The following is a 27,210-nucleotide window of genomic DNA, read 5'->3' as shown; positions in this document are numbered from 1 at the left end:
CTGGCATCCATGGGTAGCTCCCTTCTGCCCCCCGGAACTGGCCCTGGCCTTTCTGCCCAGGCTGGCACTGATGCTCCCAGTCCAGCACTGGTTTTCCCTCTCCCTGTCACGCCAGCCCCAGTGGACTGGTACGGAGCTGCTAGGCTGGCTTCTATCATCGACACCCACTGGGAGCCCGGTGTGTTCGCTGGCACTAGGCTAAAGTGCCCGAGTTTGGGAGACAAACATTGCTGCTGACGATGCTGGGTGCATGTGAACAACCTGAAACTAACTCCTGATTTGTCTCTTTGCAAACCCTCTCTCTGCCTGTGATTCGGGGTCTTTTCTCTAGTCTGGTGACATAGAGATTGTGAACCACAAGTCAAAAGATAAATGCCAGCTGAAATTTACACCCTACAGCTATTTCTCCAGAGATGTCCCCCGAAAGGTACGTATCCAGAAAAAACCCAACTCGGTTAAACAGCCTCACGCGTGGCAGAGGCATTGATTCTTCCCTCCGGGCAGTGCCGGTTGCCAACGGGATGGGATAGCTGTTGGTTGTGGACAGCCAGTACCTGGGGCAGCAAGAGTCCAGCAACCTTAAAATAAAGTTGATGATTATTTCCTTGAAACTGTGCTGGCGCCCCCTAGTGGCCAGCTGCCTGCACCGCGTGGAATGTGATGGCTCATATTTACCTCTATTCTAGCGTTCCCAAGGCTAGATAGAATATAGCATTCATGTCCCTACCTGCCATGTTAAACGGGTCCATCTGGCTCCTCCAGCGTTTGAGACCCAGGAAGGGCGAGACGAAGCTGGACGGCAGAATGAAGGAGACGGGTTGGGTCTGGGATGAGCCCCAGCATGAGGTGGGGGGAGCTGGGTGTTCCCTGTGCATGACTCTACTAGGCCTCAGTGCTGCTGTACCAGAACCAGGCCCCGGTGCTTACCAGGGGCAGCCGGGAGGGTGCTGTGGGCACCACTCTTGTCTCTGCCCTCTGGATGTTTGCAAGCTCCTCCATCGTAAGCCCATGCGATTTTCTTCCCCCGGTGCCAGGTGACAGGCGTGGTGACGGACGCTGATGGGAAGGCGCATTACGTCATGTCTGGCACGTGGGACGAAAATATGGAGTGCTCCAAGATCGTGCAAAGCAGCCGTGGCAGCACCAGCTCGGAGGGCAAGCAAAAGACCGTCTACCAGACGCTGGCCCCAAAGGTCCTGTGGAAGAAATATCCTCTCCAGTGAGTCCTCCCTGCGGGCTTGCTGTGCTGTGGCCATGCTCTTCAACAGCTGCTGCGTTTCAGCCCAGAGGTGGCTGCAGTTCAGTGCTGGGCAAAGTGATCTGAGAAATGGGGACTTACTCCTGCTCTGGCCAGTGCAGGATGCGGACCGAGAGGAACAGCCATGGGTAGTGGTGCCATGAGGCACATTTTGCTGCTTCTCTGAGGTTTGCTGCTAACTGCAGCATCTCCCACCCTTGAGTATATACCCAGGGTCCTGGGTGGGTGGGGCTAGCCCGCTCTGTGGCCAGTACGACCGCACCTTCAGCGCTGTTGTCCCTCGTTCTGGCTACATCAACCCATCTAGCGAGATCACAGCTGACTTGAGTATGTCTATACATGCTGCAATCACACCTCAGATGGCAGCGTAGACAGACCCTCAGTTGTAAACAGTGTTAGGGACTTTACAGGAGCATGGCTTAGAATGGGATAACGTGGCTGTCAACACTAAAGGGTGTTCTACAAAGCCATGTTACAAGCATGTTCCAGAACCATGTCTGGAGCTGGTTTCTAACATGGGTCTGAACAGCACGGCTCACTCCCTTTCCAGAACAGTCTCATGAGCTAACATTGTTCCTGGAAGAATTGTGAAGAAATACTTAGCCCAGTTTGGAAAACGGCTTTGCTGACACGGTTAACCCATGTTCATGTAACTGCTTTCCATGCCAGCTTAGCAATCCGTGTGGCCCGGTTTCCACCCTACCGAGTCTTTGTACTACATTGCGTTGCCATGTTGGCTCGCTGCTGAGAGCTAATGCCAAAGTCCATTAGTCCTCCGCATGCAGCTGCTGTCAAACATGTGGCACAAGCGGCAAAGCACTACCGCCCGCTTCTGGCTTGTCTCTGGAATTCTCCTGTTCTCTGGGATGACCCTTGCCAGCTTGGTTGTGGGGCAGCAGCACATGGGGGAAGTGTGTTTGGGAGTGACCTCTGCCCTCTTGACCTCCTGGCCAGTGGCACAGAGTGTAGGAGGATCCCATGACTCCTGTGGGAAGATCATGGAACAGCTTTGGTTGAACTGTTCTCTCATGTGAGGTACCTTAGGCATTTCCATTGGGGTGGTAGGAGGAAAGGCTCCCCAAAGGAAGAATTCTGCCACCTCACTGAGGACTCCCTGCACTCCAGGCAGGTAGTGTGGCCAGGTCTGGATCTAATAGTAGGAGATGCTTAGATACCTCAGTGATGGGGGGGCCATGCAAGGAGATGGATGGATGGATGGATGGAGACCCTTTGTATCTGGGTGGGTGGAAGAATCCACCCGCTAACCTGACCCCTTCTCCTCCAGGGAGAATGCCGAGAACATGTATTTCTTCTCTGACCTGGCCCTGACCCTGAACGAGCCTGAGGAAGGAGTGGCCCCCACAGACAGCAGGCTGAGGCCTGACCAGCGGCTCATGGAGAATGGCAAGTGGGATGAGGCCAACGTGGAGAAGCAGAGGCTGGAGGAGAAGCAAAGGGCCGTCCGTCGCAGGCGGGAGGCAGAAGCCGTGGAGGCCTTGGAGGAAGGTGAGTTTGACTGGGTTGAAGGGTTCAATAGATAACCAGGGGACTCAGGGAGGCTGCTGGTCCCAGGCCGTGGGAGCTGCAGCCAAAGGGAGGCAGCAAGTCAGTCAAGTGTCTCGAGTCCCAGAAGAACCATCCCTCAATCTGCCGGAACAGCACAGTCCCGAATTGGCAGAGGATTGGGTCAGGAGCCTGGTCGCTCTTTCCCATCTCTAGACACCTTTGAGGAGTTTAATGGAGTCAGCTGAGGGCTGGGACTCACGTGCCCAATGCAGGTTCTGTTTCAGACTTGCTGGGTGACTGTGGGCAAATCCTTTCCCCCCTGTGCCAGCTGGCCCCCCTGTAAAATAAGGACAGTGCTGCTTCCCACCCCCCTCCGGCCCCCGGTAAAGTGATCTGAGATTCCAGGACCAGATGTGCTGTGTCATGATTGATGTGGCAGAGGAACTGGCCTTCAGCTGCAGTCATGCCCATCTCCTCTCCTCAGCTGGCTGGGCACAACCTCTGAGCCTTCCAGCTCTGACACTCCACCACGCGCGTCTTTGGGAGCCAGCCACAGCACCTGGAAGTTTACCAGCTCCCATGAGAGGCCTGGGCTCATGAATTCATACGGCTGGCTGGTCCTTCTGAGTGGCAGGAGTTCCAATAGCAATGGGTGACCCATGCATGGCTTGTTGGGCTGATTCTGAGCCCTATGTCCCTGTGTACTGCATTATGCTGACAGTACGGTGGGGATGCCAGCAGAGCTGCCTGGCTTCCCTACGAGACATGCAACCAACCCTTGTGCTGTGCTCTCCACTCTCGACAGGCAAAGACTATGAAGGCTACATCCCGCTGTGGTTTGAGAGGAAGGTGGATCCCCTGACAGGGGAGCTGATCTGTGTTTACAAGGGTGGATACTGGGAAGCCAAGGAGAAACAGGACTGGGATCTGTGCCCTGATATCTTCTGAGCTGCTCCTCCCACACCAGGCTGGCAGGCCACGGGATAGAAGGAGGAGGAGCACCTGGGACGCGTTGGGCAGCGTCCTCTCTTTATGTCACAGCGCACAGAAACACACACAGAGTAAATAAATACAGAAATTTAAAAGAAAATAAATCAAAACAGGGATTCCAAACCTATTTTTTTATGCACTAATAAAATAGCATTCAGTGTTTTTTTAAAAGGTGGCGTTTTTTTAGCTACTAATTAGGAACAAAGACATGTTGACTCTGGTTCCTTTTTAGCCTAGCATATTTATTGCTGTCAGAAGTTGCTGCCTATATTTTTCGAAGCCTCAGCTTTATTAACTGAGACGTCGACTTCCAAAGATGCACGCGTTGCGGGGATACGATGCACAGTCCTTGGAGCTCTTCCTTTTGACGTTTTTCCCCATTTGTGTATGGACTTCATTTTTTAAAAATCTGCTTGTAGTTCAGGTTCCTTTTTACAGACAAAAGCAACTCTCTGATCCCATTCATCTCCGAAACTCTAGGGAAAAGATGACTTTTCTAGGGACGGTAGATTAGGTGCTTATTCCTAGGTTCTTTCCATAGTTCCCAGCAGTGCCCGATGCTCCCACAGCTATGAATTAGGTTATTTCTGAAGGAATTTAGGTGACATTTTGGCGGATTGTTTGAGTGGATTTTTTTCCAATCTGCAATATTGAGTTGATATTTTTTAGAACCGTCTCTAACAAGATGCTTTTTTGGATCATGTTCGTTTGGGTTTTTCCCTGCAACTCTGTCTTAATGGGAAACAGTTCCTTACAGAGAGCAGACAAGAGACGATCTGCCTAGGGAGACTTTTTAAACTTGCCCTCAGTCAGAGTAGAGTCAGCCTTCGTGGACTAGAGCCAAGACCCTTACTCAGCAGTTCATAGATACCACCAGTGCTTATTGGGATCCATACTCCACCCCAGCCCAGCACCTCGAGGCCCCTTCCCCCTCCATGTCTCGCAGTAGCAGTTGATGTTCCCAGCTCTCTACGCCTTCTTCAACACTTTCCAGGCAGGGTTCAGGCTCTGAGCTGCCCTTCAGACACCAGGCACAAAGGTTGATGCCACCAGTAACTGTTGCGTGGATGGTTCCCATCATATTGCAGTGTCAGTCCCCGTAAGGGACAGCTGGAGGTGCAGGGAACAGTGACATTTGTTTAGGCAAAGCAGTAGCGTGGTTCACGGCGAGCTCGGTGTGAGAGCCCGGAAGTGTAGTGGGAGGCTCTTGAACAAGCAGAAGGCTCCCCCACCCCTTTCCTTTCCCCCATTCCCTGGGGCTTCCTGCCATTTCCACCCCATCCTCCTCCTACCTCCATGGGGTTCTTTCTCTTGCGCCCACCCCCAGTCTGGGGCTAGGGAGTAGAGCCTGGGGGGCTCAGCGGAGGAGCAGGAGGAGAGACGTAGTTATGTGGGATACAGCAAGAGGGGGGAGATGGCTGGCAGGATGCCCCCAGCTCCAGCACAAGGACCCGAGTGAGGCTGGCTCTGACTGGAGCTCTGTGTTGTGACTGGCTACAAGTCGCTGGAGCACAGGCACATGTGACTCGTGGATCCCAGTTCCCACTCCCTTGATGCCAGATCCAAGATCCCCGAACGCAGCTGGAGGGGTGCAGGATTCCAGCGTGACCCCCGTGACTATAATGGGTTGCTCCAGAGCCTGGCTCTGAGCACCAACCCCCAAACACCCATTAAATCACCCTGCAGTCCGAGGGGAGAGATGCCCAGGAGCTCTGCACGCAGACCCCCCCTCTGGCCCCTGGGCAGTGTCCCACCTCTGGCATGACTGAGCCAAGCTGCTGAGCTCTGTCACAGGTGCCACGGGAAAAGCCCAGAGACTTTTGGGCAGAAGGGTGAGGGCAGCTGTTCCTGCACTGCAGAGGGTGCTTGGGGCTCGCCCAGCTGCTGGGAATGGGGCACAACATTGCAATGGCCCAGTGGAAAGCTGAGCCCACTGTGGGCCACTGGACCCAGTCTGCCCTCGGGCCCTCCCTTGGTTCCCTGCAGGAAGGTGGCAGACAATGGTTTGCTTTCATGGCTGTGTGCAGGCACCAGTCCTGGATTGTCACTCACTGCTCCAGCTCACGTGCTTAGCCTAGCGGCCCCCTGTGCTACAGGGCTTATGAGATCCAGGCAGTGCTGCAGGCACTCCCCTCCCGCCCACCGCAAGGCTGGACGAGCAGCAGGCTACCCTAGAACAGGGCCCATCCCTAGACCGTCGCTGCTGACTGGCAGCCAGAGAAACCCCTCTCTTCTGGGTGATCCGTCACATCCCTTGCCTGATGCTAAAATCCCTCCCTGGGTAGCGGGCGGCCGTGAACCCAACAGGCTTTGGCACATGGACTCGCTCCCTTCCAGGCCCCTGGCTCTGGACCGCCCCCCATTGCAACAATCCCCTTCCATAGGGCTCCTGCTGGTGTCATTATTAAGAATGTCCCATCACTGAACATCTGCTGAGCCCTCACGGCAAACATTACAGCAAATACTGGGCCACACGCACCCCTTAGGCTGTGATGCCAGTGGAACTAGTGTCTGTCCTGAAACAGCTCAGCTCCTAGATCTCCTGCTTTCTGTACCTCCCTTTCCACCCCCAGTCGTGTGGGGACAGAGGCCCGTGCACTTCTGCTGCTTCCTCCCCACCAGAGCAGTCTCCTTGCTGGGATACTGAGTGCTCCGGAGATGCCCGGAAAGGATGAGCAAGCCCTGCAGGTGATAAATGAGCAGCAAGGGAAGGTGACTCGCTCACACATCCTGCTCTGGTGTATACATGTCTGGTGACTGAACTGCAGGGTACCCCGGGAGAGCTCTGTCTGCGCTGGCGTTTGGGAATGGGAGTCCGGATCTGTGCACTGATGAGACCTGCCGAGTATCCTGGGCTTGAGAGGGAGCCGCGTGTGAGCTCGGGAGGGCTAGAGGCAGGGTTCTGCCTTGTGTGCTTTCATTTCTGATGTCTTCTGCTCTGGCTTTCCACCATGTCACACCAACCACTCTGCTCGTGTGGCTCAAAGGCCAAGCTGGGGCAGCTGGGGCCAGCCCCCATCCACGGGGGAAGAAAATTAGCAATAATGAACTTCAAGGCACTGGTAACTGGAAAACCCAGACTGCACAAGGGACTCGTATGCAATCAGGTTCCGAAGACCATCAGTCTCCTGGCCAGCCCTCTTCTCATCCAGCACCCACAGACTGATTTACAACACATGTATGTATACAGTATATATACAACTTGTACAATGTAACATTAGTGATTGGCTATCAGTGTGGTAACACAGCTGATTTCCGTGTACCCTTTAATCTTTTATTTGCTTCTAATTTATATATAAATATATATACAATTATTTTGCTTAAATTTATATGGTACATAATAGATGAAAAATAATGAAGACAGATATGGCTGTCTGAGGTTTTGTAGTACAACCTGTATGGTATATTTCAGCTTATCTTTCAGGTAGGCTTGTTCTAAAATGAGCAGGGAGAGAGAGGTTTAAGGTATTTGCTTAATTAGCTAAGTAACAATTGCTCCAAAGCCAAATGCTTTCACATTCAAAAGGTGTTAATTAGAAAAGATCATTCCCTTTTAGCAAACCAGGTGTTTCAGCTTTCTAAGGCCTGGGCTACACTACAGAGTTAGGTCGACATAAGGCAGCTTCCATCAACCGAACTCTGTGAGCGACTACACTAAAATGTAGCCCCCATCGATGTAACTCGCCCATTACACCGACTTAATAACTCCACCGTTATGAGCAGGGCCGGATTAACTTTTTGTGGGCCTGGCGCCAAATGTATTTGTGCCCCCCTCCCCTGGGAATGAAGGGGCCAGGGGCAAGAGCACAGCGGGCAGGATGGATTTGATTTAAATCACTAGTCAGGAAGACTCAATTTAATCATGGTTTTCTACATAAAAATGCATTCTTGCTGGTTGTTATAACCTTAATACATATTCTTCACAACTCAGAGACAGATGGAGGTTTCGTTTTTAGAAGATACACACGATACATTTTTAAAGTGGTTTATTTTGAAAACTTTTCAGATGAGTTTTTCAGCTATATCAGAAAATGAATGATTGTTTGGTTATTTCAAAATTTACCAAAGATAATTGAAGCAGATATGTATGCAGTCATTGGGAGGTGAACTATCTTCAGTTCAACAGATTAATCATTCATATTTGGAGGATTTTCTTGCCAGGCTGTATTAGGAGGAGAACATCACCAGACAGATATTTAAATTGTTTTATTTAACTAAAACAACAACGTTAAGTATTCTGGATTTTTTTCTTCTACAGCAAACATAATATTTTAACAAAAAAGCATATGTCCCTCGCGTCTCACATTTACCTCCAGACTTCTTCTCCTTGTCCAGATCTATTCCGCCCCCAACAATCTTCTATTCATTGAACTTTTTGAAACTTTTCCCTTTTAAAGAGAGGTAAGGGATTGACTCTGTGTACACAAATTTGCAGAGGGACAATAGAGTTGAGGTCTGTTATTTCTCACCTCTATATATTATTTATTTATTTTAAAACATTTTTGCTGTTAACAAGTATGTTACCTCTGGAGACACAAATCCACGGTTTGAGAACTGCAAAACTAAGCATCTCTGATGGTATCTTCTAGACTGAGCACTGAGTCCCATTGGGTAGATAGAAAGATTAACCTAAATAATCTATACAGAAGCCCCTGGAGCCCCATAAAATGGTGTCCCTAATCCATGAACTATTGGAACTCATTTACAAAACTTTTCTTAAACATGACATGAATATATTGTCTTATACTATAGAATTAGAATTTATAATCCCTATTCCATGATGAGCTATAATATATCTTCATTAAAACTATCTTTAGATAGGTTTTCGCCTCAAAAATCCGATTTAAATTAAAAAAAATCCGATTTTTTCATTTTTTTTTTAAGTCATTGATTTTTATCCCTCATGACAGTGGGGCAATGTGGGGGGAAGGCTTGGTCCCCAGCTGGAGCGAGGCAGGGGCCAGGGGCAGGAGCACAGCGGGGCATGGGGGCAGGGGAAGGATTGGTCCCCAGCTGGAGCGAGGCAGGGGCCAGGGGCAGGAGCACAGCGGGGCATGGGGGCAGGGGAAGGATTGGTCCCCAGCTGGAGCGAGGCAGGGGCCAGAGGCTGAATTGGCAGGTAGCAATCTAACTATTGGGGATCGACTTATCGCGTCTAGTGAAGACGTGATAAAATCGATCCCTGATCGCTCTGACGTCGACTCCGGAAATCCACGCGGCAAGAGGAGGAAGCGGAGTCGACGGTGGCGCGGCAGCGGTCGACTCGCGCCGTCCTCACAGCCAGGTAAGTCGACCTAAAATACGCAACTTCAGCTACGCTATTCACGTAGCTGACGTTGCGTCTCTTAAGTCGACCCTCCCCCCATAGTGTAGACCTAGCCTCAGCTCGACCCCACGCCGTAGTGGAGACAAGCCCTTCGGTCGACTTCATTTTGTAGTGTAAACTTGCCCTACAGGAAGGCTCTCAGTATTCCAGGCAGGTACCATGTTAGAAATTCAATGCTGTGTTCTCCTCTTCTCTACTTGCACAGCCTGGCCCTCGGTACCACGCACGACTTTCAGCCTGGCTGGCCATGTGGTTTGCCTGCGGCCCAGGAAAGCAGGGGATTCGCTCCATTTTCTGAACTGTTGTGTTGATGACATTGAGCAGCTGGGATCCAGCCTGCTGGGCGACTATTGCATATTCCATCACCGAGGCATTTAGACCTAACTCCTTTTGAGACGCACGTTATGTAACGGTGGGAGCATAGACGGTTCTCTGCTCCACAGCTCTTCACTCATGCCATTCTTTGTTTGGGTGACCAGACAGCTAATGTGAAAAATCAGGACAGGGGCAGGGGGTAATAGGAGCCTATATAAGAAAAACCCCAAAATCGGGACTGTCCCAATAAAACCGGGACATCTGGTCACCCTATAACAAAATTGCACATGGGGGCAGGGGGAGGGGAGGTTCCACTCAAGGTCTGATTCAGTTTCATAAAAGGGAGTAGAAATACTGCTCTTTAAAATGCCTTATTTTTCCTTGTGTATTTTGTCACAAGAAGTGTTAGCCCAGAGCTTGGAAAGGTGAGAGATTCCTCGGTCTGCCGTCCCTAAAGCAGGACCTGAGCGCCGTTGCAGCTAAACGAAGTGTAAAGAGAAAACAAGTGTTGGCACCTAAATGCCCAGCTGTGCTGGCCTCTGGGGCAGCCCTTAGTCCTTTCTGATCTACCTTCAGTAAATGCATTTGTGTAGACGCCTCTTACACAGACACTACAGAATAGCAGAGCTAAACAGGGGACTATGGGGAATACACCCAAAACACCCAGTCATTTTTAGGACAGCTAATTTTAAAAGCAAACTACTGCACTTGACAGTTCATTTAGTGACAACACTTCATCTGAGCACTGTCCTAGTCTTTCTATTTTCCCACCAGAGGATTTTAATGTCATTCTACTGTAAATGCTGTTGAATGTAATTCTTTGGAACAATATATTGTGTGATCTCTCCTCCTACACAGTAATAAAACTTGGATTCAGGAGTTTTAAAATGCATCATGCGCAAGTGTCGTCACTTACTCCACGGAGCTGCCCCTGGAGCTTGGGAAATGCTCTGTGTGAAGCTGGAGGCATGGGGGGCAGTGGGCACCCCCAAGGCAGTTGGAGATGAGCTTCTGGGGGGGGCTCTGGGGATTACTGTGGGGATTGGGAGCTGATGAGAGTTTGAGGAGAATGTCACTGAAGTAGCCAGGAACGTTGGATCCCCAAGTTTCTCTTTCAAGATAGGGGGTGTCTCAGCCATTGAAGGGATGTGCTGGGAGGTGGCACAGAGGTAGCAAGCCCCAGTGTAGCTGCACTGGCATGTACGTGGTGCCAGCCCTGGCAGACGGTTCCCTTGTGCTAATTCACCCAGGTCTTTCAGGGTAACCAGCTCCATTTTCCCTACACTGAACAACGACCATGTGCTGGGTTCAAGGAACTTTGGGAGCCATTTGCTAAGTAGCAGGCTGCCTGGGCCCTCTGAATCCTGTCCTTGTTCCCATCATTTGCCCTGTCCTTCCTCCTTAAGTGGTGGTGAATGGGAAGTGGAGGGGGGCCCGGGCACTGGTGAATGGGGCAGCAGGGCCAGGCAAAGGCCCCTGGGAGTCAGATGGGGCCAGGTGATGGTAAACGGGGGGGAGTCAGTGAGAGTTTTCCTGGTTGCTGCCTGGGTTATGGAAGCGTTTGAGAGCCTTGATCTAGAGGCTGTTCCAACCACAGTTGGGGAGAGCTGCAGGCCTTTGCTGAGGGGTGCCAAGGCGTAGCTGGCCTGGGAGAGCCGGCAGGGATGGGGCCTCAGGAAGGAAAAGGCCACAGCTCTGCAGGGACCAGCCTTGACCAGCTTGGGCTGAACAAGTGCCTAGGACTCCAGCCCGGCCTGTATCCCTGCTGCAGTGCACCGCCTGCCCCCATGACAGGGCCTGAGACCCAGGAGGAGGATTTCCCAGACATCCAGTGACTCTGCCCCCTCTAGCAGCAGGGGCAGGGCGCCTTAGGGCTAAGGCTCTTGCCTGACATTATAGATCTGTCTCCCCTTTGCAGGCAGATAGCTCTGCTCTCTGCCCCCACCCCTACTTCTCTCAGGAGCCCTCCTGGTGCCCTGCGCCTCACCCTGGACACCTGGCATTTCCCACTCCTGCCGCTGCACAACCCCACGAACTTGGCAGCTTAAGGCTGAGCCTCTGGGCTTTTCCTTAGCCTCTTAGGTCTCCAGTCTTAAGAGCTGCTGCCTCTGTGCAGTCGGCCAGGTCAGGTCCCATCTGGTGCCTGCTCCAGCCAAGGTCCTGCTTGGACAGAGAGATAGGATTGGCCTCTCCCTCAGCACATGTGCTTTCTCTTCCACCTTGCAGGGTCCCACAGTCACAACTGCGATCGGAGTCCATGGGGCCTTTGCCATACGGGCTCCCCCTGGACGTCTGACTCTGCGGCCCCCTTCTAAGGGACACATTAACACTGTTGTTTTGAAGGTATTTGCATGGCCACCGGCCCTTCATTTACTACCTGCCTCTGCCCCCGTGTACTGGAGGATCCCTGACTCGGGTGGGGATATGTTTGGTTTGTTTGAATTCAAACTGGGGTTTCTTGAATGAGACATTGCACGTTAATCAGATTTTGTTAGTGCCTCCCCTCTAGTGCTTTTTGAATTACACCATTGGTACATTAAGTTCCTGCTTGTATTTATATTCCTATCTCCTAGAACTGGAAGGGACCTTGAAAGGTCATTGAGTCCAGCCCCCTGCCTTCACTAGCAGGACCAAGTACTGATTTTGTCCCAGATCCCCTCAAGGATTGAACTCACAACCCTGGGTTTAGCAGGCCCATGCTCAAACCACTGAGCTATCCCTCCCCCATTATTTGTAGTATTGGCCAACGCATAATTAACAGTGGTATAACCAGAGGCCGCCGTTTAAAGAATAAGCTCAGATAAAATGCAGATAGACCTGGCATCAGAATCTAGAGACAAGACAATCAAACAAGACTTCACCGTCAGACTTAACTGCATTTCCTGACTGAAGAGTGCCTGAGAAATTGCCAGCTCTACACTCCTTTCTCCCTTCGATTTTCTTCCTCTAGGACCTTACTTACCGGCCACTTCTCACAGTTTGGGGAAGTCGGCTTTTTTGACGTCCATTTGTCCTTATTCTGCGGCTCTCACTCCTTCCTTTCCTTGGAATCGAGAAATCCATCATTTCCTGATCACATTCACTTAAATTGTCTTCCACCTTCAGAGTTACAACCAATTCCTCCCTGTTGGTCAGAGTCAGGTTTAAAATAGCTGTCCCCCTGGTGACTTCCTCCACTTGCTGAAACAAAGTGATCGATCCTCAATACATTCCAAGAGCTTACTGGACATTTTGCATTTTTTCATATTACTTTTCCAACAGATGTCTGGGTAGTTCAAGTCCCGCACCACGGCCAGGTCTTGTGTTTTGGATATTTGTTCTAGAAATGACTCATCCATCTCCCCTTCCTGATTTGGTGGTCTATAGTAAACCCCCATCATATCACCCTATGGTCTCCCTGTTATCTTTACCCAGAGACTTTCAGCTGGTGTGCTTCTCACCTGCTCTGGACCTCAGAACACACGTATACATTCTTGATATATAATGCAACTCCTCCTCCCTTTTTACCCTGCTGGTCCTTCCTGAACGAGCTGTATCCCTCTATAGCAATATTCCAGACATGAAATTTATCCAAGCAAGCCTCTGTGACGCCAATTAAGTCATAATTTAGCTTATGGACTAGTACTTCCAGTTCCTCCTTATTTATTCCACATACTCCTTGCATTTGTGCATAAACATCTAAGATATTGAACAGATTTCCCCACTTGTTCCTCCGATGACCCTATTCTAATTTTCCATGTCCGGACCCCCCCCCCCCCAACATCTCGCCCTCTGTTAAGGTCACCTTTTTTATGTTTATCTTTGGACTTTTGTCACATGCCCCCTTTGAACCTAGTGTAAAGCCCTCCTCACTAGGTTGGTGAAAATGCTCCTCCCCTCTTGGTCCTTCCTTACCATCAGACCTGCTCAGTGTGTGTATCAGAGTCAGATCTGCTGACTGGAGTGACAAAAATATTTTCCCTATGTTTTACTCCTTTTAGCAGAGCCCAGGGCTGGGAAAGAAGGAGACTAATTCTGCTGTGGCTCATGCATCAGCAACAGAACCTTTAACTAAGCACAGATCACAGCAGTGTTATTGCTGATGATGATGCCCAAACCAGAACGAGCCCAATGTGACTCTCTGACCTCAAGGCTGCTACTCAGGAAAAGTCTTTTTCCTCGTGAAACGAGCTTATTTGAGCCAATCAGTGAAGCAGCAGATATGAGCAGTGATCATGTCCCATTACCAACAGGAATTGTTTCAGGGAAATTCCATGGCTTGTTATACAGGAGGCCAGGCCCTTTCTGACCTTGGAATCGATGCCATTTTGCAGTTGCATCTGACAGCAGAACTGCACTTCGATGTTGTCACGGATCCACAGATGATGTGCTCTCGCACAGCTCTGGAACAGTCCCCGGGAGGGCCCCCCCTCAGTGTGTCAACCCCCTTAGGGCACACTCTCTCGCCCCTTGGCTTCACCGCCTCCTGGGACCGAACTGTGGAGTCTTCAGCACCCCTGCTTCATGCCGTGAGCTCCCCTCAGCAAATCCACCTGGATTGGACACCCACAGGGAGCCATGCACCCCCAACTTCCTTAATCTGGAGCGACTCTCAGCTGGCGTTGTACGAACAGAAGGGTTTATTAGATGTCTAGAACACAGCATAGAACATCCTCAGTTAATAGAGAATGAAAGGTTACAGCAAAGTCCATCTGGGTGAGTCCTGAGCCCAGAGCCCTCTCAGACCCCGCTCTTGAATCCCAGTCCAGAGAATTCTCTCCCACTTCTAGCAGCCCAACACACAAGCCCATCTGATCCCTCCTCTGTCCTTTGTTCTTGTTCCAGGGCAAACCTCATCACCTAGCCCTCCCCATTAGCCCTTTGTTCTCCAGCAGGTCACACCCAGCTGGCTTCCTGTGGAGAAGTCGCCCTCCATGGTCATTAGTTGCTAGGTACCAAACAGCTGGGCAATTGGAGTGGCCACATGGTCTTTTTCGAGCTCTCCATGGGCATGGGCTCCAGGCCCCAGTCAGCCAGTGGTCAGTCACGCCTGTATCTCTGGGTCGCTGCAAAGAGTAAACAACCTTTTCCCACCACCCAGTTAACTAAGCACCATATAGGGGAAACTGAGGCATGCACAAGTTTCATACAAAACATTACAAAAATTTCCCCCAGTCACAGATGTTACAGCACTGGTAGTTTCCCCAATGCCCAAGGAACAGAGTATAACAAGACAGATAATACCTGTTTTTAAAACCTCTGCTCTGGTTAAGGTTTGTGCCTTGGGCCTGTTGTATACATTGGGGCCCTGCTGTTGGTGGCTGGTTAGACTTGTAAGCTCCTTGGGCCAGGGACTTCATTTTCCTGCGTGTGGAGCCAGGGCTGAGCTCGGAGCAGCAGACCCTGAACAAACATGGGCTAGGTGGGGCCCCTCCTGGGGGGGTTGATTCTTCCTCGCTGAGGCTGGGTCTAGTCCCTGTCCCGAGCTGTGACTCGAACTGCAGGGGCCGGTGAGCCATGGTTTTACTCTGGTTTTTATGCAGGGCAGGATCCTACCCCAGGGGCCTTGGGGTTCCCTGCAGAGCCCGGCAGTAGGTGCCATGGGCCGGACTGGTCCCCGGCGCTGTCCTGGGGGCTGGCTTGGCTCGGGGTGGGGGTGGGTTGGAAAAGAGAAGCGCCCCAGTAGAGGAGGGTCTGCAGTGCCCCAGCGGCCAGGTTGGGGGAGGCGCATCGGGGCTGAGGAGGACGGAGGGTCTCGGCCGGCGCCCGAGTCTCCCGTTTTGGGGCGCTCCAGCCACCGCTCCCCGGCCCACGTGGCTTCCCGCCGCCTCTTGTGAAAGTTTCCGCCTCGCGCCGTCGCTAGGCAGCGGCTGCACAAGCCCACCAATGAGAACGCGGAGGGGCCGCCGCGTTCCACTGTTGCTGCGCGACCCCAGCCGGGGCGTTCCAGAGTCGCTACGAAGCGCCTGATCGGGTCCGGTCCCTGCGGAGTCGTTTGCCCCGGAGCCAGACCCCCTTCCCGGCAGGTGAGTCAGACCCTCCCCCACTGCAGGGGCTGGATCGGACCCGGGGCATCTGGGGCAGGAGCCCGAGCAGGGCCCCCTCCCCGCACACCTAGGGGTGCACCCGCCCACCCGGGACCCGGAGCCCCCGCCCTGGGCCGGCCCCCTGGGAGCACCCGACCCCGGGAACCAGAGACCCTGCCCTGGGCTAGGCCCCCTGAGAGCACCCACTGTCCTGGGACCTGGAGCCTTGACGGGTCCCCTCAGCTTGGTGCCCTCACCCTGGGGAGTCCAGCACCCACATAAGAGTCTGTGCTGCCCCATGTGAGATGGGGAGGGGACTGGTCCCAGTATGCAATGCTCCCTCGCTAGCCAAGCTACCTTCATTAGCGAGGGCAGCATGAACCTCTGGGTCTCTCTCTAGGGGCCCACTTCTCCCCAGCCAGTCCATAGCCTGGTGACCCCTCTGCCTGTGTGCAGAAGGGGTGTAACACGCCACTAAATTATTCCCCCCCCCCCCCCCGCTGATACACCCACCGAGCACTCACTTTGCTCTAGGGTAGATGGCACACCTGGCGCAGGGCCCGTTCCGGCTCTCATTCTGTCCCTCTTTCACCACCCATCCCTGCAGGACGCAGGCACCATTTACAACCACACGAGTGTTCCCAGATACCTGCTGAGATGCCGGGATGGCTCCAGGTTGGGCAAAGCTTGGGTCCCCTGGCTCCATTACTCCCACGATGGTTGTGGGTACCACACCACCCCTGCATGCGTGTGGTTGGCTGCTGCCCATGATGCCTGTGTGCAGATGTGCCTCTGGAATGCTATCCTCCATCCCCTGCCCAGTGTGTGTGAGGAAGGTACGGGCACTTGGGTTGAGCCTCTCTCAGCATGCTCACCAGGGGCAGGAGCTTTTGCATTGGCTGGTTCTTAGCAGTTGCAGGACCCCACCCCCATTGCTGGGAAATTGGCCACTCAAGGGTGAAAGCAGAGAGGAAATGTGGATTCTCCCTGTGGGGCAGAAGCAACGGGATCAACGGTTGAACACCTTACGACAGGAGCAGGGGCTGTCAAGCATAGTCCACAAACAGATCTTTGGTTGTCCTCTCTTGCACATCCTTGGCCTTTTGCAGCAGGACTGGGAAGTGCTGCGTGATCACAGCACTGCTTACAGAGATCTTCAAATGTATTTGCTTTGGAACTGGCCCCTGGGCCAGCCTCTCCCCACGGCTCATCAGTTAGAACTTGGTGTATGTGCTGAACTGGAATGGTATCCCTCCTGAATACGGAGCCTACAGAGTGTAACTGGGGAGATTCGGATGATCTTGGAGCAAGTCTCATATGCTAAGAGGAGTCTGTTCCTGTCCTGAATGTTCCTCTGTCTGGGAGGTAGGGTGCCCAGATAGCAAGTGTGAGAAATCTGGAGCGGGGGTGGGGGCAGTAGGATCCTATATAAGACAAAGCGCCTGATATCGGGACATCTGGTCACTCTACTGGGAGGACAAAGGCAAATTGTACCTAATATTAAGAGTTCCCTGAAAAGTGCAGGGTGACGAACCACAGAGCAGAGACTGACTGGAGTCACTGGCGGGAAGGACAGAAATCTGGCACTGCTCAGTAATGGAGGTGTCTGCTCAACACGTGCCCCCCGAATTCCGAGCTCACTCCAATTAGCCCATAAGCCAGTGCCCAGGTAACAGCAACAGTTAATGGTCCCCAGCTCCCATCAGAGTCAGTTTCTAGGGATGAGACTGAGGGGGGCGGAGTCTTTAATCCCCAGGGCCCTGGTTCAGATCCAGTCTAGGGCTGGCAGTAGCCAGTGCTGTTACCATTCATGCCATATGGTGGGTCTCAGTCCAGCTCCTTGCTCTCCCCATCCCAGAACCATCCATGCAATTGGCTCCCCTTGCTGGCAGCCTCAGCAGAGAGGCCGAGGGCTGGCTGGGCTCCGTGGGGACTGACTGAGCTCCCCACTCCCCTCGTCTGACTCGAGCACAGGCTGATGCTCACTGGCAGAGCAAGGGGGCGGAGGTTTGAGTTGCTGCTGCTCAGACACTGCCAGTTCTGCCCTCGGTGGGCTCCATCGCTGCCGTGCAGCACGCTCCGCCAGCACGAGATTAGACACGCCGACTGCTAACGAGACTCCGCAGCGCTCAGCATCTTCATGAGCGTGTAGCCCCCGGACGTGCCTCTCAGCGTCACTTCTGTGAGAGAAGCCAACCCTGCAGCATTTCCAACTCCCCTGCTACCTGACGGCATCAGACCTCACTTGTCAGGCTGTCTGGAGTGGTTCATGACCGTGAGTGCCAACCTCGGGGCAGGCTGACAGACTGGGTAGACTCCCCAAACTGGCTGTATGCTCTATAGTTAGATTTCACCAACCCACTAACAAGTATGAACTCCCAAAGCACTGTAACAGCCTTACCCCGGAGTCACAGACAGTCCCCATGGGCGTTCCAGTCTGTCTTGCCACCCAGACAAGCTGGACTCAGTGAGAGATGGTTGCTCTACACCAAAGGTCACAACATAGTCAGGTTGCTTCCAGTCCAAGAGAGCAGCTGCTTACCCCAGGTCAACTGATACCTCAGATCTCACATTAAAGACAACACGTGTAGCTCATCCTATAGTAAACCATCTACCGATTTATTAACTAAGAAAAGACGAGAGTTGTCACAAAGTTAAAGCAGGTAACATAGACACACGAGTCTGTTGTTTCAAAAGGTGGCAGGTTGTAGTAATCCATCAGTCCTGAATGTCTTTTAGGGCCAACCCAAGTTACCCCTGGGGCGCTCTGCTTCTGTTTCGTAGCTCTGACCCTGTGAGAGTCCAAACAGCAAAAGCTGAAAACTTTTCTTATCAGCTTCCAGAATTCACGCAGATGGGACGAGTCCTTTTGCACGTAGCCTCTTCGGGCAGGGGCAATTAAAGTCTTTGTATTGTGTTTAGTTTTGATAGGCCTTCTTGATGGGCCAGAGACGATCCCTCCTGCCTGGGTTCACGGTGTCCGAGCAAACATTCTTTACAGTTACAAAGCGAAAACTTAAATATTATCTTCTAGCATGTGTTAAAGAAATGATCCGGGAGATTAATGCCTGCAGCAACTTACAAGCATTTCACAAAGTCTTAACACATTGTTGTAAGTCCAATACCCATCTTCATCATACTAACATGCAGGGGAACCAGACTGCTTTCCAGCAATGAATTTGCCAGTGCTCAGCTGAGGCCTAAAGCCTTGGCAAGAGCTGGCACCTGGTCTGCCAGCGTCACATCTCTCAGTGGCCAGACTGGAGTGGTGGGAACACTCTCGTACTAAGATTCAGACTTTCTGATGCTTTCGGAACTTTGTGAGATTTGTGCAACACGTAGAGCGGGACACTCAGACACTCTGGGAGCAGAGTTAACTCTCGTGAACATCGCACCCGGGAGCCAGGAGACACAGCGCCAGGGCTGCCCCAGCCATAGGCCCGCAGGGCGTTAGTGCACATAAGGCCTGGTCGCCGGGGTCTCTCTTTTGGGGACATCAGGTGACAGTCCTCAAGTGGACACTGATCATTTGCCTGTTAGCTGTCACCACACGCTTTCCATGGAATGTGCCTTGAACGAGGGAGTCTCGGAAGTGCAGGGTTGTGGCGCTGCCCTGAGCAAACAGATTGTGAGTGTTTGTGCATCCACTGGTGATTAGCAGCTGCACAGGGTCACCTAAATCCATGTTTAGTGCACTTGTCTCGCACCTCTGAACGCTGGCACTAAGTGCATTGGGAGAGCTCAGTGCTGGGGGAGCGTCAGGCTGGCATAGCAGGGGCGGCTGTGAATTGGAATTAAGGGGCATTGGCAGAGGGGGGCGAGGAAGGGACACACCTCTGGGGGTGTGGCGGGAAGGGGCTGTGGGAGGGACTGAAGGGCATTATCAGGGAGAGGGACCCCCAGGTCTGAAGTAGTGTGCGGGAGGGGGCTGCAGGGTGGGAATTCAGGGCATCAGCAGAGCTGTGTGCGTGGGAGCTCAAATCTAACATAGCAGGGGGGCTGCAGGGCAGAACTGAGGAGCATTGGCAGAGCTGGGGGGGGCAGGTCTGGAATATCGGGGGTCTGTTGGTTAGGTCTGAGGGGCACCAGGAGAGCTCTGGGGGGACTGTGGGTCAGGACTGAGGGGCATTAGCAGACCTGTGTGTGGGGAGCTCAGGACTGGAAGAGCGGGGGGGCTGTGGGTCAGGACTGAGGGGCACTGGCAGAGCTGTGTGTGTGGGGAGCTCAGGACTGGAAGAGCGGGGGGGCGGGGCTGTGGGTCAGGACTGAGGGGCACCAGGAGAGCTGTGTGGGTATAAATTCGCTGGCCCGTCTCATTCCTGCTACCAAAATGAAGTGTTGTTACTGATCCCGGAGCCAGAACAGCGCTGGGCCAACCTGTGCAGGTGGGATCAATGCAGATCTGGGGATGTCAGTGGAGCTCTGCCCATTTACACAGTGGTATCTGGCCCTGGGTATCTGCCCGTTTGGCCGTGCACCTGCCCCAGACCTGCCTCCTCGTGGGGCTCCCCAGCCCCTGTGTGCTGGTTGGATATGGACAGTCATCGGCTCCATGTCCAGAGGCTACTGGCTCCCGCCTGGCCTGCGCTTCCCTCCCCAGTGCCCGTCAGTCGCCATTGCTAAAGGGATTACAGCTGCTGTGCTAAGGCGTCCTGGCCAGCCCTCGATGACGGGCTGAGTCCACCTGCCCTGTGTGCGGTGACCATTAGAAACCCTCCCCCAGCACTGCGTGCTTCCCAAACCCAGCCATGTGATGAGTTCTGCCACCTGCTGCCTCCTGCTGCTTGGCATCTCTGCACAGGGGCCTGTTGGGCAGCATGCCAGAGACACACGGTCAGCAGGTTCTGCTCCCCTCAACCCTGGCCCACGGCGCCACTGCTGAGTTAGCACCTAGCTCCTGGGATGCTTGAGTCTGGGTTGAAGCCTCTGCCAGGCTGAGATGCTGGCTGAGCTGTGCTGTCGGGCAGGGCAGGTCTGGGCAGATCTCCCTGCCCAGCCACGTGTGCCCTGGACATCCTGACACTGAGAAGCCTGTTGGCGTTCAGTGAGCGGGAACAGTCTGGGCTGGCAGGGCGGGGGAGAAGCTGGCACTGCGTGTGGAGGCCTCGTTCCCTGCCTAGCAGACAAGCTGTGTTTTCCTTAAAGCCCCAGCTCCCGGAGTCAGGTGATGATGTGAAAATTTCATCTTTCATTTAAAGACGTCAGTTTCTTGCCTTTCTGATGACAGAGAAAAAAACTGAAAATGGCCGTAAAAGGCAAATAAACAGACATGCCCCTCCAAGCACACACTGACTGTTGTAACTCAATCTTATAATTTGGGGGGCCGGTAGTGGAGACTCTCCCTTAGCTCCTACCAGTGTCGGGAGCTGACACACAAGTGAACAGTTCTGAGTCCATCCAGCAGAGGGCAGCGCTGCACAGTCCTTCTAGTTCCGTTTGCTATGGCCTAAGTGTTCAGAAGAGACCACTGATTTTTGGGGCCCAGCCTGAGCCACCCCACACAGGCGTGAGTTCCAGGAAGTGCTGAGCCGGCGCTCAGTGAAACTCTACCCCCCTTTGAGGTGTCTCTAGTTGGGCCCCCAATTGCTGCTTCCTCTTGAGAACTTAAGCCCACATTTGAATGATTTCCTCTGGCGTTGCCACATGCTGCATGTGGCACTTTTCTGGCAGCTGTGCCTCCGGGCTTGGGAAGGAGGCAGCTGGAATGTCCCAGGTCACAGCTGGGCCACCGGCGCTGTATCCGTACGGCCAGTCGTGGCTGTCACAGGCAGTGAACGCAGGACCTTCTGCACCAAACACAAGCATCTAACCCGGGAGCGCGGGGGAGCATCTGCAGGCGGGCGTTAGCAGCAGGCTGGCACGTGCCCTCGGGGGCCAATAGCGGGCGACATGCCCACACGCACTAAGTCCGGTCACTGCGGAGCATCAGGCTGCTCTCGGCAGTGGCAGAAGTAGCTGCGTGAGCCGCGGCAGGAAGGTCCCCCAGAGCCACTTGCCCCAGGGCAACACGGAGGGAAACTGACCCACTTGCTGCTGCTTTTGTGTTCCAGGGCCAGGCAGCATGGCCGACATGGAGCTGGACGGGGGCCGAGCCACCCTGGAGGAGGATGGCAGCAAACCCGGTAAGGGCATGGCCTGCGGGTGGGAATTTACACCTTCCTTGTGCCAGCACAGAGCTCCCACACACCCAGGAGTGCCCAGCCGGGGACGCTGCCCTGCTCAATGGCCAGTCAAGGGTAGGGGGTGACATCCGGGGCGTGGACATTTCCAGCTCCAGTTCACTCTGTTTCCTTAAGTGAATTCGAGGGATGGTGGAAGGTGCCAGGGTGGCAGCCCCAGAGCCTCAGACACAGCCGAGCGAGCTCCCCTCCCAGAGCACCCAGCTGAGAGCAGAGCGCAGCGGGCACATGGCACGTGCCACAGCCAGCGAGGGGAAGACGGGTGCACAAAGAAAGGGGCGGAGTTTGGGATTTATTTGATTGTATTACAGTCGACATCACAACCACAGCTCGCCTGTCAGTGCACACACACACACAGATGTGAACACATGCACAGAGCTCACTCCCAGTGCGTGGACACACGCACACATGCACACACACGCACACACACAGATGTGAACACACATGCACAGAGCTCACCCCCAGTGCGTGGACACACACACACACACAGAGAGATCTGAAAACACATGCACAGCGCTCACCCCCAATGTGTGGACACACGTGCGCGCACACACACACACACATCTGAACACACATGCACAGAGCTCACCCCCAGTGTGTGGACACACACACACACAGCTCATCTCCAAGTGCACACAAACACAGGGCTAAAATTATACATGTGCAAACACCTGTCTCTAGCCCCCACCCCGAGTCTCCCCGAGGGGTTTCACATGAGGTCACGGCATTTCGTTGGTGACTCCTTATAACATGCCACCCACTGCTGCGTCTCTTTGGCTGCTGTAGCGGGGCAGAGGAGCTGACGGTCTCCGTATCAGCCCGTGAGCAGAGGCAGCGAGACAGCATCTCAGAGCTGGAGCCGCACGGCTGGTTGCATGCCCCGCTGCGAGGGAGGGGAGTGTACACAGCCACACCCACACTCACAGTCTGGGGGACTGGCAGGAGAGCAGTGTGACTTCAGCCCATTGGCTCAGCACAGCCTCGTGTGCATTTCATCTGACAGTTTGTGTCTGCCCTTTAATCCATCAGCTCTCATGCTGCTCTGGGAAGGGGGCAAAGCTCTTGTCATCCCAGGTGAGGAAGCGGTGGCTATGTAGTGAGAGGACTGGGAGTAGAACGGAGGAGTCCTGCTGCTTTTTTCCTGCCTTATCACCACAGACCTGCGCATTTCTACTTCTCCATGGGTTTGGTGTGATCCCATCAAATCACAGCGTGTGAGCCACCCCTGCTGCCTGTGCCGTAGAGGCAACACCCTTTGCCACTGACCCGATACAGAGAGAGAGGGAAGCCCACGGAGAAAGGGACGTGGTGGAAGGGAAGGTCTGTCAGTTTCTGCATACAGTCGGAAATGTTCAAATCCCAAGCTAGCAGGAGCCCTAGAAATAAGTAAAGAAAACTCGGTCTGCAAGGGAAAAGCAATCGGGGAGCTACAGGATTTCCTGCTCCATATGCTGGCCCAACGTGGCTTGTATGAAAACCTTGTCATGCTAATGCAGAGCTGCAGGCTGCCTGCTAGAGATATCACGTAGCCACATCTCACTGAGACGCCTTTAGCCTCTTCGATTTACTTTCCTAAGATACCAGTTGTGTGGCTCCTCGCCTGATTCTGCAGGTGCATACACACACACGCACAGACATGGACAGAACTGCAGATACATGCTGATCTCTGGTTTGCACTGCTCAGGTTATTAGGAAAACCTGCCCAAGGAGCTGGAAATGTGGAAGCACCTAGACAGAGGCGGCCCTAAAAGCTCCCCTGCTCTGGGGGTGGAGGCCATGGCATGAGCTTCTCCCTGCAGGACAGGTGGGGATGAAAGCCACGGTGCTGAAAGGCTTGTCCTGCTGGGGTATGTGGGTACTGACCAGATGCTGCCACCCCTGCAGATCTGGAGACAGCGGAGCCGCCGTCCTGTCCTGAGACTGCAGGCGCCCGGGCAAAGGACCATTGCGATTCCCTACTGGACTCCATCGACGCTCAGCTCAGCCAGCTGCTGGTGCGTGGGAGGGGCTGGGGGAAGCCCCGAGGAAGGGGCCATTGCTGTGGGTCAGAGGAGGCGTCTGAAATGTGGCAGGAAATTGGTCTCAGGATTCAGCTTATGCACCAACCACCCAGGCAGCTGGCTGGTCTGGGCTGGCACCTGTCCAAGGACCTGGCCACCCAGCTTACGGGGAGTGGCGCCTGCCCAGGGATCCGGCCATCTGGCTGGCATGGGGTGGTGCCTGCCTGGGACCCGGCCGCTCAGCTGGTGTGAGGTGGTGCCTGCCTGGGACACGGCCACCTGGCTGGTGTGAGGTGGTGCCTGCCAGGGGATCTGATGGCCAGCGCCTCTGTCTGGACAGACATCTCCCATCATGAGCCCCAGGTGCAGTCTCTGTCGTGTGGTGGATCTGTTTGGGTTTGTTTCCCGCTGTTCAGGATGCTGCGTAAGCAGGCGAGGGGCGCGTGGAGCCTGCAGCTGCTCCATTATCTGTTTCTTTCCCTTCTGCAGTGGCAGGGCCGTGGTGCAGGAGTCGCGGGTGGTCGCACGAATGGAGACACCTCCTTGGACTGCTCCCCCAAGGCCCCCCGGGCAGCAGGTGAGTGAGCAATGGGCCCACCCCGTAAAGCGAGGAGAGGGGCCACGAGGCCAGAAAGCAGCAGAGCACTTGGGACAACAGATGTAAAAACGGGATGGGAGTGCAGGCCAAAGGGTCAGACTCGGGGCACTGGACAGGGCGAGTGAATGATAGGACGAGCTTGGTCCTGGTGTGGTTTGTGGAGGGGCAAACCCCCCAGTGAGGGGAAGCTGGCTAGAGAGCAGCTGTTGATGGGGAAGCCCAGAGGCTCTGTTCAGAGACAGCTCAGAAATACAGGTGCTTCCCCAAACCCCTCCCTCTTGGAGCTGCAGAGTTGGGCTGTGCCCATCTCAGGACGGGCTTTCTGGTAAGATTCCTGCTTTGTCGCCCAAACAGCCTGTCGCACTGTATCTTGCTACTTCCAGGCCCCTCTGGAGTCAGGCACTTCAAGGATTTGCTGCAAAGTGAAAAGGAATTGGCGTGGGGAAGGGTTTTCAGTCTCAGCAAAGGGTCAGGCTTTCGCTCTGAGCTCTGGGCTCATTTTACCAGAAGCAGTTCTGCCTTCCCCACCGGTCAAGCCCCGTGTGCGGAGTCGTAATCCTCCCGCAAGGCGTGTGGACTCTGCCATGCTCTGATACACAGAGTGGGAGTTTTGCTGCAAGCCTCTGATAAACAAAGCAACTGAGGCTTCTAGTGAATTAAATCTGAAATCGAATGAAGTTCTCAGCAGTGCAGCCCCCCCGCAGTTTAAACCGTTTTCTAATTCCGTTTCTTTTAACCTGCCCCCTAATCTTGGATTCTGAGCATGCTGCAAGATTTTGAACTGAAAACACATAACTGAATCATCAACTTTGTTGGGGGAGGGAGGTCCTGGCAGCCAAGGAGGGGGCTCTGGGATCAGGGAAGGTATCGGTTGGGGATTTTGTGGTTATTGCATCAGACAGCTGGTTTTGCTAAAACAATCAGCAGTGAACTAGTTAATGAAGTGATCATTTAAATGGGCATTAACTTCAGAGGTAGTACCCCATCCACATGACGAAGGAGGGCAGTTCACACCTACTGGTGCTCTTGTGGCAGGCTCTCGGCAGACTCAGGCAGGCTCAGTTGCACCTGTCACACTTGGTTCATGTTTGGAAGGTTTTCTTGGCAATCAGAACTTCTTTTTTAAACGAAAGCTTCACTGCTGGAGCCCAGTTCTGCAGCAGGGCAGGGCCCTGCCAAACAGCTGTGGGCTTGTATGGGAAATAAAGTCTCAATAATATTCTGGTCCGCGTCTTGATAGGTCCCATTTGCTCCCTGCCTGATGTCACAGTCCTCTGCTTGTGACATCACAGCGATTGCCAGAGCAGCCAGTCTCTGCTCAGCCCCACTTCAGGAGGGCAGCGGGGTGCGTCTGCAGGGGAGGGGGCGCTGGGCTGCTCGGAGAAGGAGGAGCAAGGACTTATGCTGCAATTCACGCACTGCAGGTCTGTGTTGCTGCCGTCACTCAGATCAAGGGCTCGGCTAAGGGGCACAGGTCCCATGCAGAGCCGGGTGAACTGGTGTAACCGCATTGAAGCCAACAGACATTCGAATTTGGCCCACTAACAGCCTGGTGCGTGGCAGGGATGCCGCTTGGCCCCATCAGCCCTGTGTTGTTTCAGGAGGCGAGGGGAGGGAAGTGGCAGCTGGGAAGAGAGGTGGGCGGGGGCGCTGGAGCAATGTGTTTGGGATGGAGCGCGTGAGTGGGACAGACAGAGCCAGGGCGAGGAGCTGGTGGGGGAGCCGAGAGGAGTGATCGCTGAGCAGGGGGTCACTGCTGGCAGTGGGGTGGCCACGCGATGCCATGTGATGGGGGGAGGCAGCAGAACCATCTGAGGCTTTGACCTTTAACAAGTGTCATAGTGGAAGTAAGGGGTTAACTGAGGGCGGGTCTTTGAAGCGAATAACCAATCGCAGGAGCAGCTTGTGGAGAAAGGTGCAACAGAATTGGTTGGAATACAAGCTTCAGAGGAATAAAACTCCTGCTTTGCTATTCCTAGGCCGTGATTGGCCAAAATACACTTTTGTGACATGCTGACGGGACGGGAGGCTCGGGGTGCAATGGGTCCTGTGCAGGCTACGAAATCTGAGCAGTTATAGGAGCCCAGTGGCAAAGCCCTGGGCCTTGATCTGCCCCCCATAGCGAGCTCTTCCCTATGGGGACAGACCCTGTCGGGGGGAGGAGATGGTGTTACCAGATAGTGACCCCTAGAGGTGACTGAGTGATGTTGACGGTCCCTGGAGGGAGACTCCACTATTCCAAGGAGGTCTCCAAGATGGCAGCCATGCTGCTGGGATGCAGGCGGTGGTGGCAGGGGGGATTTGGGCTGACATGCTGGCACTCAAAACTGGAGGCAACCAAAGCCAGAAGCTGCTTTCCCACATGCCGGCCTACAGTGCCCATCTTTCCCAGCCCCGTCCCTTAATACCTATCCCATGTGTGCAAGAAACACTCCTCAAAGGAGCAGGGAAACCATGGGTGGCCAACAGCAAGGGGTTCTGCTTGGAAGGTGTAGTCTGGCTCCCAGACACTGCAGTGATAGGCTCTCATGAGTGGGCGACTGCAACGCTTCTAGAAAGGAACAAGAAAAAGTGTGGGTGTGGGGGAGGGGTTGTATGGTTTGCCACCCGCCAGAACAGAATCTACACCAAATAAGCTTTAAAATGGCAAATAGGAGCATATGACTAGCCAGATAGGATCAGAGCAAAGGTCCATCTTGACCAGCATTCTGTCTGCGAGTGCCCAGCGCCAGATGCTTCAGAGGAAAGTGTGAGAATCCTGCAGGGAGCAGGTGCAGTCCCATAAATGCCTGCAGAGAGAAGGCAGGTGATGGAGGCAGCATGGCTCAATGGGTAGGACGTGGCAGGAGACTCCGGAGACCTGGGTTCTGTTCCTGTCTCTGGCTTCCTGTGTGTCCTCGAGCAATCTACTGCTTCTCTGGCCCTCAGTGTCCCCATCTGTACAATGGGGCTCATGGTACTGACCCTCCTGGGTAAAGCAGGGAGAGATCTGCAGATGAACAGAGCAGACTGTCCTGCCTTCTCACTGTAGTG

At 53.8% G+C, this 27,210-nt stretch overlaps 2 protein-coding genes across 4 annotated transcripts in view; both read left to right on the top strand.

Annotated features, from left to right (window-relative positions):
* OSBP2 (oxysterol binding protein 2) overlaps positions 1-7,562 on the top strand; it is a 364,006-nt gene extending 356,444 nt beyond the window's left edge. For all 3 annotated transcript variants that reach the window (XM_034791661.1, XM_034791662.1, XM_034791663.1), the window contains 4 exons: positions 332-427; positions 1,035-1,219; positions 2,544-2,764; positions 3,570-7,562. In XM_034791661.1, coding sequence (XP_034647552.1) covers positions 332-427; positions 1,035-1,219; positions 2,544-2,764; positions 3,570-3,712 — 645 coding nt within the window. In that variant the 3' untranslated portion in view covers positions 3,713-7,562. The remainder of the gene's footprint in view (positions 1-331; positions 428-1,034; positions 1,220-2,543; positions 2,765-3,569) is intronic.
* A 6,796-nt stretch (positions 7,563-14,358) lies between these two features.
* LOC117888247 (putative ciliary rootlet coiled-coil protein 2) overlaps positions 14,359-27,210 on the top strand; it is a 59,863-nt gene continuing 47,011 nt past the window's right edge. Inside the window, exons 1-5 of the mRNA XM_034791476.1 lie at positions 14,359-14,413; positions 15,311-15,400; positions 21,451-21,522; positions 23,464-23,573; positions 24,069-24,156. Coding sequence (XP_034647367.1) covers positions 14,359-14,413; positions 15,311-15,400; positions 21,451-21,522; positions 23,464-23,573; positions 24,069-24,156 — 415 coding nt within the window. The remainder of the gene's footprint in view (positions 14,414-15,310; positions 15,401-21,450; positions 21,523-23,463; positions 23,574-24,068; positions 24,157-27,210) is intronic.

Source organism: Trachemys scripta, chromosome 15, assembly GCF_013100865.1.
Source record: "Trachemys scripta elegans isolate TJP31775 chromosome 15, CAS_Tse_1.0, whole genome shotgun sequence".
In the NCBI taxonomy this organism is placed as follows: domain Eukaryota; kingdom Metazoa; phylum Chordata; order Testudines; family Emydidae; genus Trachemys; species Trachemys scripta.
Note: the sequence above shows the minus strand (reverse complement) of the source record. Positions and strands in the feature narration are given on the sequence as shown.